Source organism: Daucus carota, chromosome 9 (genome assembly GCF_001625215.2).
Source record: "Daucus carota subsp. sativus chromosome 9, DH1 v3.0, whole genome shotgun sequence".
Classification (NCBI taxonomy): Eukaryota; Viridiplantae; Streptophyta; class Magnoliopsida; order Apiales; family Apiaceae; genus Daucus; species Daucus carota.
In genome coordinates this window covers 1845511-1857729 of record NC_030389.2, presented here as the reverse complement: position 1 = coordinate 1857729, position 12219 = coordinate 1845511, and the positions used below count along the sequence as shown (strand labels likewise).

Below are 12219 nucleotides of genomic sequence, written 5' to 3'. Positions count from 1 at the left end.
GCCTGAATTTGTAAGAACGTGTGAGCCCCACTACAAGAAAAAGCGGTTATTTTCGACCGGAAATTTCGACCAGCGATTATATTCGACCGTAAACGGTGGAAATTAAATATTTTTGACCGGGTTTTTAATTTCGACTAATTTATATTCGACCAATTTTTTCCGATCGAAAATAATTATTTTCGATTGTTAACAGTCAAAAATACCAGATTTTGACGGTCAAAAATAGCTTCTTTTTTGTAGTGCATGTCGCTTGCCTTGAAGCTCCCAAAACGTTTTATTTATTAAATTGTGCGAGGCTGCGAGCCTCCAAAACAAGGAACATTAACCATAAAATATTATTGACCATGCTTGAAAGTTGTCGAGAAAAATTATAGATTCCGGATCATATTACTAGCTCATATAAATCATTTACCGTTAATATACAGTATTATAAAAAGCGGAAATCGGACTTAGTTGGCGAAAAAACCGTCTATCGATTAATCGGATAATCGGGGATTAATTAGAGTGATTAATTAGATTATTAATCGGAATCAATTTAATATTATTTTTTAAACTAGATAAATATATTTATATTTATTTACAATAGATTTATAATTATATAATTCTATAAATGAAAAAATCAATGATTTTATCCACCAAAAATCCATTTTCTAAATATTTAGGTCAATTCATCTCATAAGACAATGGTACAATGTGTTTTATATTAATTTTTAGTTTTTAGATTTCTTTTTACTATGACTTAATTTTTTTAAATTTACCGATTTTTGCTGATTTTACCATCTTTTGACCGATTAATCCAGCTTTTGACCGATTTTTCCGAAAAATGATTTTTTCACCGATTAACACTTAATCGAGATGGTGACCAACCGAACAGAGATTAATCCCGATTAATAGCTGATTTTTAGAACATTATTATAATATATATAAGAGCTAATGGACTTTGAATACTTTGAAATTATTTTTGAATAAGCCGCATGGAGAGTTTAATGAGTAACCTGTCATATGTCTGTTTAAAAGAAGAGTTTGTCTGGTGTGTGCCAATGCGCACGTGCTAAACTCCAAATTTTATAATTATGGTGAAGTTTAATTGGTGTAGTTGGTGAATTTGCAGGGGTCCACTATTATAAAGAAAGTAGCAATCAATTAAAATCATCTAATTTTATAAATTTTGGTGCTTAGCATGTGCGTATGGGCACACACTAGAAAAACCGTTAAAAGAAAAATTAACTATACATTAATTTAACAAATAATTTTAAATAAAATACTCCACTAACTAATTTGATTAGTTAAATACTCCCTCGGTCCCCTTTTATATGTTTCCGTTTGACTTTTGACTAGTCAAATTGACTATATTTTGACTGAAATTTTACATATATCATATAATTCAAAAAATAATAAAAATTATATCATTAGAAAGTATATTTAGTGTATTTTAATATACAACTTTCAGATTTTGAAAATAATAAAGAGATAATTTGTAATCTTTAATCAAAATTTGGTCGATTTGACTGGTCAAAAGTCAAATGAAAACATATAAAAAGGGACGGAGGGAGTAACTCAATTCAGTAAGCATTAACTCTACTCTCGAAAAAAGTGTGCATTTATGGTCAAGCGCTATCATCAATTCTCGACGGAAGGGTTAGTGTTAGAGCAAGTCCAGTATGTGACCTGTGCTGTTACTTATTAATAATACACCCTCGGTCTCCATCAATGTTTACATTGGAGAGTGACACAGACACCAAGATAATGTATAAAAAATGATTAAAGTGAAAAGTCGGTAAAATGATGGGATCTATCAATATTTAATAATAGATTTGAGATAGCGGAGGAAAGTAATGGGTGTAATAGTAGTTTTTATTGTTAAATATGAGATAGTAGGGGAAGATAGTGGGTGTAATAATAAGAAAAACTTACTATTTACATAAACGTAAAGAAATGAGAGGGACATCTCAAAATAGTAACTGTAAAGAAATGAGAGGGACATAGGAAGTATAAATTAACGAGTCTTAGTGAGTCATAGTGATTTAAGTAATCAAATTTTAGTGTCAACTCTAATAATAATCTCTATTTTTGTTCCCTACTATTATTTTAATAATAAATTTGAGGGAAAGAAGGGAAAAGGGATGAAAGAGATAAAAGAAAGAGAGAAATGAATTTTTTATTTATAAATATTGAATAGGTAATGACTACATGGTTATGTAAAATAGTTAATGGCTAGTAAATTTAGAGTTGTGCTAGTGATTTAGGTACTGTTAGCGATCATTTTTGTGATACGTTATCTAAATGTGCCATATTTAGGTAACCTATTGAACTTGCCCTTGTCCGATTCTAAGTTAACAAATAACTCTTCAGATCGTAAGTTAAGACTCCGTTTAAAATTAAAAATAAATTAAAAATTAATTTAAAATTAGAAGTTACTATGATATATTTGTTTATCGATTCACTTTGTTTTATGACTTATTTAATAAAAATCAACTTTAATACTAAAATAAATGATCCCTTAAATTTATATCTTAGTATGTTGTTTTAATAACTTATACTCCCTCCATCCACTTTTATATGTCCATTTTCATTTTTGATTATTTAAATTGACTATATTTTGACTGAAATTTACATATGTTATATAATTGAAAATAATAATAAAAATTATATCATTAGAAATTATATTTTGTCTATTTTAATATGCAACTTTCGGATTATATAAATGAATAGATAATTTATAATATTTAGTCAAAAATTAGTCAATTTGATTTTTCGAAAACCAAAATGCGCATGTAAAAGGAAACTGAGGGAGTAGATCATTTATAATATAAAACTATCCCAACAAAAAATGTACACTGCACATATCACATTAAGTCATTTTCAATCATGAGTAATAATTTAAAACCCAGTAACGGCTCAAAATTACCATGTTGATCGTTAAAACTTGGAAGAATAATTCATCAACAATTACCATGTTAATTATTAAAACATGGAAGAAGACTTCATCAACCAACACAATATTTGACTTATTTATAAAAATTAAAGATAGTTACGTGCGGGATTTTTCATTCACAACAAGGGGGTTCACATCAACCCCACCCAACTTTGATACGTCTCTAATTTTGTCCACAAAGTCTTTCAAATTCCGATCTGATGAGCCACCCTCAGCCACCCCTTCCTCCGCCACTTGCTTCCACTTGAGTGCATTTTTTTTCAGCTCAGCTGCCTTAGGTCCAAAAGCCTCTTTCAAGCAATTTTCAATTCGGTCCCTCGAAATCGCAACTTTTTCAGTTTGGTCACCTCTACTTAGTCTAACTCCCAAGTGTAACACTTCAACCAAGTACTTTGCATTCGTCACTTGATCACCCCATGCTGGAAAGGCCACCACCGGGACGCCGCTAGTAATCGCCTCCAACGTCGAGTTCCATCCGCAATGCGTTACAAAATAGGCCACGGATGGGTGTTGGAGGACTTCTTTTTGCGCGCACCATTGCACAATTTTTCCACGTTCGCCAATTTTTTCCAAAAAAGTTTCGGGGAGAATTACAGGGTCGAAATTCGGGTGAGGCGGCCTTAAAACCCACAAAAACGAAACACCCGAATTCAGAAGCCCGAAAGCAATTTCCTCGGCTTGTTCTTGACTTAGAGCAACAACACTGCCGAATGATATGTACACAACTGACGCGGGTTCCTTGGAGTCCAAGAAACTGAGGCAATCGTCGGCTTTTATGAAATCGCCTTGGATGCTAGAGTTCGAAGATTTAGGATTCTTGAATAATGGACCAATAGGTTTGATGAGGCAGAATTTTGACATGTAATCAACGAGCTCACTTTCGAGTTCTTCAAATGTTTCTATGAGCACACAAAACGTTTTCGACAAATTCTTGAACTGGCCTAAGATTGCTCTTCCTAAAACAGTGTAAGGACTATGAGGGTGCAAGAAGCTAGGGACCTCGTCGTGTTTCAGCAAAGGCATGGATGGCAATTGGACATCAATCTCCGGATTAGTCTCATCCGGAAATATGGCCAATTTGTTATAGTAATGATAATAAGCGGATAAACAAGCGCAAGATTGTACCCAAAGCACCGCGTTCGGGATTTTGAGGTCATGAGCAATATCAGTGACCCATGGAATGAACGGATTGTTGATGAGGCACGCCACGGGCTGGCCTTGTTTGTTATGTTTTTCCACAAATCTAGTAACGGCCTCTTTTCCGTGCAACTCAAGATGCCGAATATAGGTGTCGAGATCATTGCGTCTCGGATCATCGTGTTGGCCTAATCCGTCATCGAAGAACTCGAACCGGATCATGCCTTCACCGACCTGAGTGAGGTCGTCGATGTTCTTGTTAGCTTTTCTCATAGAGCTTCCGATACTTTCGGGGGCCGAGAAGGTGACGAGGAGGCCTGTGGAGGCAAGGAGGTTGCCGAGTCTGAGTAGAGGGTTGACATGGCCTTGAGCAGGGAAAGAGACTAGTAAGACATGAACAAGATCTCGAGATTTCATAGCATTCGACATATTTTCGAAGATCAAGACTTACGAGTCAACTGCTTGTGGGTTTTGCTTGAAATCAAACAAACAAATATGAAGGAGTGTTTGTCTCGGCTATTTTTTATAATTGAACTTGTTGAAATAGTAATACTCCGTTCGTCTTATTTTATATGACCTTTATTTTTTTGTGTATTTCAAAAAAATTGAATCTATTATATATATTATTTATGAATACTATGAAATTACACACCTAGAGGGGGGGTGAATAGGTGTTATGGCTAATATGACCGATTTTTAATGTTACCGAATATTTATACTGTCACTGACAGCTTGCTGTTAATTTCAGAGTAAACAGTCAGCTAGCTAACAATGCAGATGCAATGCAAAACAGATATAATCAGTAAGCTAGCAACACAGAGAATTTTAGCCAGGTTCGACCCCTAACCCTAATGGTCTACGTCCTGGTCCCCTACCAACTGGTAAGAGATTATATTATTAATCAATAATGTTAACAATTACAATGATTCAATAATATAACTCCCTTTATCCCTTGTTCCTGTTATCAGCTTGCTGAAACCCCTGAACCACGAACCAAAAGCTCTCCAAGACCTATACTTCCCAAGTATACTCTTCTAGCTAACTAGTCCCCTTGTTCCCTTGTTTCACAAGCTCGATACACAGCAACAAACCATTACACTTTGAACAATACAATGTGTGAGTGTAATACAACCGAAACTATGAACTCAATATAGATATATAATCGAATATAAGTACTAGAGCTCAAGTAAAGATTTTGCAATGTAAGTGTGTTGTATTTCAGAAACTTGATGTGTGTTCTTGTTCTCTACCAAAACGGAAACCACACTCAAGTTTATATACCATCATTCCAAACGGTCATAACTCAACAAACTATCCAACGTTCTTGGTTCAACAACCTCACGTTTAATTTGCTTGAATAATGAACGTTTGAATAATGTTATCTTTACTGAGTAAGAGCATAAAGACGTTTGAAACAACTCAGTAAACGTTTATTTATAAAACCATAATTTGAATTCAAATAGGAGTAGTTTTAGAGATAAGATCGAAAGAGATAAACACTCCTATAAGTTAGGAAATCGTTTTTGTTTGAAATACTAATTTAAAACTGAGCTCTAATATTTATATAAGTCATATATAAATATTAAAGTCCTTACAAATCGATTCCTAATAAATCTCCTTGCTTTTCGACTTTGATTCTTATCCATCTGTTATTCTGTTCACGCTGTGAGCTTGCTGATAGTCTGTCAATATTCCTGTAAGCTTGCTGACTGAACAATGATAACTTCAAAAGACATTAGCTGTTAGCACAGTTATAATCTCGTTCTCAGCTAGCTACCAGAGTACAGTTTTATGTTATCAAGTTGCTGTTAGTGTGATCATCAAAATCTCGAGAGTATCAATCTCCCCCTTTTTGATGATTACACTATATTTAGGAAAAGTAATAATACTCCCCCTGAATATAGCAATCTTATAACATTAAACTATACAACAGATATAACATTCACAACACAAACCAGGTTCCTAAATTTTCTCCCCCTTAATCATCAAAAGGGTAGAAAATCAGCACATAATGGTCATAATAACTGAGAGTACCCGGACCAAGCTTATTAGCTTGCTGACTGCACATCACACATACCCAATTCCCTTCTCAGCACGATATATCGTTCTTCAGGAAGAGGTTTTGTGAAAATGTCAGCTAGCTGATCTGCTGTAGCCACAAAAATTAACTTGACAGCACCCTTTGCAACATTGTCTCTCAGAAAATGATGTCGAACATCAATATGCTTTGTCCTTGAATGATTGACTGGATTTTCTGAAATGTTGATTGTACTTGTGTTGTCACAAAAGATAGGAGTTTGCTTGCATTTGATTCCAAAGTCCTTCAATTGTTGTCTCATCCATAGCATTTGAGAGCAACAGCTACCAGCTGCTAAATACTCCCCCTCAGCCGTAGATAGAGCAACTGAAGTTTGCTTCTTGCTTAACCAAGAAACTAAGCTTTGACCCAAAAATGCACAAACACCACTTGTACTTTTTCTATCAGTTTGACTACCTGCATAATCTGCATCACTATACCCAACAAGATCAAAAGCATTTGTGATAGGATAGAATAAGCCCAAAGAAATAGTTCCACTTAAATATTTAAATATTCTTTTAACAGCTTGTAAGTGAGAATCCTTTGGTTTTGCTTGAAATCTAGCACAAACACAAACACTATACATAATATCAGGTCTAGAGGCTGTAAGATAAAGTAAACTTCCAATCATACCTCTATACATTCGAATATCAACATCTTTACCATTTTCGTCTGCTGTCAGCTTGCTGACAACGCTCATCGGTGTTGTTTTCGCCTTGATATTCTCATATCCAAATCTTTTGAGTAGATTCTTGATATACTTGGATTGATGCACATAAATTCCTTCTGGAGTTTGTTTAATTTGGAGCCCCAAGAAATAATTGAGCTCTCCCATCATGCTCATGTCAAACTCACTATGCATGCACTTTGAAAACCACTTACACAAAGAATCATTAGTAGATCCAAATATAATATCATCTACATATATTTGAACAACTAATATATCTTGACCTTTAAAGATAGTAAACAAAGTAGGATCAATTTTACCTCTAATGAAACCATTTTTGATCAAAAATTCACTTAACCTTTCATACCATGACCGAGGTGCTTGCCTTAATCCATATAGTGCTTTCTTGAGCTTGTAGACACGGTTTGGATATTTTTCATCCTCGAATCCTGGTGGTTGCTTGACATAGACTTCTTCCTTTAGATATCCATTTAAGAATGCACTTTTGACATCCATTTGATGTAGCTTGAACTTCTTGTAGCATGCAAATGATAATAGCATCCTAATAGATTCCAATCTTGCAACCGGAGCATATGTTTGATCAAAATCAATTCCTTCTTGCTGATTGTATCCTTGTGCAACAAGTCTAGCTTTGTTTCGAGTGATAGTACCAAATTCATCAACTTTATTCTTGAACACCCATTTGGTTCCAACAATTGAAGCATCCTCTGGTGGATCTACAAGTTCCCAAACATCACATCTTTCAAATTGGTTGAGTTCTTCTTGCATTGCCATGATCCAATTTTCATCTTGTAAAGCTTCTTGAACATTCTTTGGTTCCTCTTGAGCTATAAAGGCAGCATAAGCACAAATGTTGGCTTGAGCTTTCCTTGTCTTGATTCCAGCTGATTTATCTCCAATGATCAACTGAGGAGGATGATTCTTCACTGTTCTAGTTGACTTTGGTAGATTATGTTGAGCTATGACCTCTTCATTCCTTGTAGTCTGCCTAGGAGGAGTCTGATCAACAACATTTTGGCTTGCTGATGAAGTTTGACCTCTGGATTCATCCAATGAAAGCTTTGACATCTTATCCAAAGTTTCTTCAAGAGATGGAGTGGATTCAGTAGCTTTATTGCCTTCTGAAGTTGTGGCAGTTGACTTGTCAGCTTGCTGATTTCCAGTTTCCTTCACTGTCAGCTTGCTGCTAGTACCTGTACCTGCACATTCTTCCTCATCCCTTGCAAGATCATCAGTAGACTCTTGAAATGAAACATCAATAGACTCTTCAACAGTATGTTTAGCAAGATTATACACTCTATAAGCACGACTTGTTAAAGAATATCCCAAAAATATAGCTTCATAAGATTTAGAGTCGAATTTACCATCCCTATCAATGGTTTTGAGAACGAAGCACTTAGATCCAAAAACCTTGAAATAGCTGATGTTAGGCTTCTTTTTCCTTAGCAATTCATAAGGAGTCTTGTTGAGAATTGGCCTGATAAGCACTCTGTTAAGAACATAGCATGCTGTGTTGACAGCTTCTGCCCAAAAGCTTCTTGGCAGCTTGCTCTCCTGCAGCAATGTCCTAGCTGTTTCTTGTAAGGACCTGTTCTTACGCTCTACAACTCCATTTTGCTGAGGTGTACGAGGTGCTGAGAACTCATGTGAGATTCCTCTTTCTTCACAATAAGTAATGAAGTCTTTTTGGAATTCCCCACCATGATCACTTCGAATACCTACAAGTCTTGTATCTAGTTTGTTCTCAAGCAACTTGATTAGCTTCTCAAATTCACTAAAAGCACAATCTTTAGTACGCAAGAATAATACCCAAGTGAATCTAGAATAATCATCAATTATAACAAAGGCATATTGTTTACCTCCAATACTCTTATAAGCTTCGGGACCAAATAGATCCAAGTGAAGAAGCTCTAAAGGTTTAGAAGTAGATACCATTTTCTTTGCCTTATGTGGAGTCCTTGTTTGCTTTCCCAATTGACAAGCAGAACACGTCTCCATTTTGACATACTTAAGCTTTGGTAGTCCTCGAACAAGCTTCTTTGCTGACAGCTTGCTGAGATGATCCATATGAGCATGTCCAAGCCTCCTATGCCAAATTTCTGGATTATTATCCACAGCTGCTAAACAAACACCTGCCTCCTGTTCTTCAAAGTTCAAAACATATATATTTCCTTCTCGTTTTGCAACTAGAGGAGTTTTGTTAGCACCAACAAGTATAGTACATTCATCCTTACCAAAGTTAACAATATGACCATCATCAAATAACTGACTTATACTAAGCAAGTTATAAGTAAGACCTTTAACATATTGTACTTTGTTGATAGAAATGATACTATTACCTATAGTTCCTTTGCCAAGAATAGGAAGAGTTTTGCTATCACCAATTGTGACACGTCCACCCTTCTTCATCTTCAAGCTTAGAAACTGAGATTTGTCTCCACTCATGTGCCTAGTGCATCCACTATCCAATATCCATTGATTTGGCTTTACTTTAGACACGAGACAAACCTACAAAACAAACACAAACAACTCAACGTTTTGGTACCCAAATTTTGTTGGGTCCAGCAGTGTTAGTTGATAAAACATATAGAACATTAAGATCAGATTTCTTGATCCACATTTGGACCACTTTAGAACTCTTCTTCCATGTTCTGCTGGTCTTATCAGCATACTGTCTTGGAGCTGTCTTCTGTCTGTTTCTGTTGTCAGCATACTGCCAGTGAGCTGACTTCCTTCCCCAGCTTGCTGATTGAGAATTCTTCATTGGACAATTATTAGCAAGATGGCCCTTCTTTCCACACTTGTGACAAGTCACCCAAGGCATGGCATAATTGTATGGAATGCCATTTTTCCCTTCATATTTCATTGAAGAAGTGGATGTAGAAGTTGCACCAATGCCTCCTTTGTCATGAGAACCTTTAGCTTGTTTCAATATAGATTTGAGACTTTCTTCTCCTTGAACAAACTTTCCCATGGCTTTCTGAAGATCTTTGACTTCTTGCTCCAATGACTTGATCTTTTCAGCTTGAATAGAGATTTCGGCTAAGCTTTGGGATTTGCTTAACTCGAATGCCTCCAAGCTTGCATCCTTAGCTTTAAGATCTGCTCTCAGCGAGCTGAGTTCCTTCATGAGTGTATCATTCCTTCTTTGGATTTGCATGTTGTTCCCTTCAAGTTGTGAGATCTGTTCCTTGAGGGTAGCAATGATTCCACTACTAGCTTTGGCACTCTTTTCATTCAAGAAATCACCAATGACTTTCTTCAAATGAACATTTTCTTTCTCGAGCTCATAGTTCTCATTCTTCAGATCAATGAGTTCCATTATTGATAAACAACTCTTATCCTGCATGGTTAGTTCACAAGTAGTTGTATCAATAGTATGTAATTCAGAATTAATAGAGTTTACCTCACTATTAGTGTCCGTATCTGAATCCGTTGTATCAATTGAGCCATCGAGACCAACAAGAGCCAAATTCACCATCTCATCACTAGAATCATCAGAAGCTGACTCATCTTCATCATCACTCCAAGTTAGAAGTGCCTTGGATTTCTTTTTGTTCTTAAAATCAGCTTGCTGTCTAGGCGGCTTTGACTTGTTCTTTAGCTTGTAGCAATCCCTTTTGAAATGCCCTTTCTTGCCACATTCAAAACATGCATCATCCTTTGGATCTTTCTTTGCACCAAAAGCTTTGCCCTTTTCACGCTTCATTTTGTTTTTCTTTTCAATCATTCTCTTGATTTTCCTGGACATAAGAGCTAGATCCTCATCTGATTCTGTTTCCTCATCTGTTTCCAGCTTGCTGATAGAGGAGTGCAGTGCAAGATTCTTCATTTTCTCTGTTGGCAGCTTGCTGCTTTCTGAGCTGTTAGCTTCAATCTTAGCTTCAAATTGTTCCAACTCAGCAAATATAGCCAGGTGATCCATAGTATCAATATTGAGAGCTGACTCCAATGCTGTGACCTTGGCACCATATTCGAATGGAACTGCATTTAGAATATTCATGTTGATTTCGGATTGAGGAATCTTTTTGCCAAGTCTTTCAAGGCTGTTGAGAGTGACTTGGAATCTAGCTTGGCTTTCTCGAATGGATTCTCCCTTCTTGATAGCAAAGCTTCCAAATTCTTTCATAAGCTTCCCGAGCTTGACTTTCTTTAACGCCTTTGAGCCTTCGTGATATGTCTCCAATGCATCCCAAATTTCTTTTGCAGATTTGAGAGAAGAGACCTTGTCATATTCGGCTTGATTCAGCCCATTGATTAATGTACTCCTTGCTTTTCCATTGGCAGCAACCTTTGATAGCTCGTCCGCTGTGAGAACATCAACGTCCTTGACTTTGCCATCGCTATCACGATATTCATAAGGACCTCTTTGCACAACTCTTTGCATTAGGGGATCTCTGGATAGATGAGCCTCCATTTGGCCTTTCCACCAATTGTAGTTGTCAGAACCCGTGAGGAGAGGAGCTCTAAAATCGGACTTTCCCTGAAAGTTATCAGCCATATCGATCGATACTATTCCTGTTACAGAAGTATTAGTACAAACACAGCTCTGATACCAATTGAAATTACACACCTAGAGGGGGGGTGAATAGGTGTTATGGCTAATATGACCGATTTTTAATGTTACCGAATATTTATACTGTCACTGACAGCTTGCTGTTAATTTCAGAGTAAACAGTCAGCTAGCTAACAATGCAGATGCAATGCAAAACAGATATAATCAGTAAGCTAGCAACACAGAGAATTTTAGCCAGGTTCGACCCCTAACCCTAATGGTCTACGTCCTGGTCCCCTACCAACTGGTAAGAGATTATATTATTAATCAATAATGTTAACAATTACAATGATTCAATAATATAACTCCCTTTATCCCTTGTTCCTGTTATCAGCTTGCTGAAACCCCTGAACCACGAACCAAAAGCTCTCCAAGACCTATACTTCCCAAGTATACTCTTCTAGCTAACTAGTCCCCTTGTTCCCTTGTTTCACAAGCTCGATACACAGCAACAAACCATTACACTTTGAACAATACAATGTGTGAGTGTAATACAACCGAAACTATGAACTCAATATAGATATATAATCGAATATAAGTACTAGAGCTCAAGTAAAGATTTTGCAATGTAAGTGTGTTGTATTTCAGAAACTTGATGTGTGTTCTTGTTCTCTACCAAAACGGAAACCACACTCAAGTTTATATACCATCATTCCAAACGGTCATAACTCAACAAACTATCCAACGTTCTTGGTTCAACAACCTCACGTTTAATTTGCTTGAATAATGAACGTTTGAATAATGTTATCTTTACTGAGTAAGAGCATAAAGACGTTTGAAACAACTCAGTAAACGTTTATTTATAAAACCATAATTTGAATTCAAAT

At 36.1% G+C, this 12219-nt stretch overlaps 1 protein-coding gene across 1 annotated transcript; it reads right to left on the bottom strand.

The window, feature by feature from the left end:
- Window positions 1-2938: 2938 nt before the first annotated feature.
- Window positions 2939-4614, bottom strand: LOC108200426 (gallate 1-beta-glucosyltransferase 84A24). Its single transcript, XM_017368567.2, has one exon. It carries the CDS (start codon window positions 4499-4501, stop codon window positions 3032-3034), a length of 1470 nt encoding a protein of 489 aa, XP_017224056.2. The 5' UTR covers window positions 4502-4614; the 3' UTR covers window positions 2939-3031.
- Between the last annotated feature and the right edge of the window lie 7605 nt (window positions 4615-12219).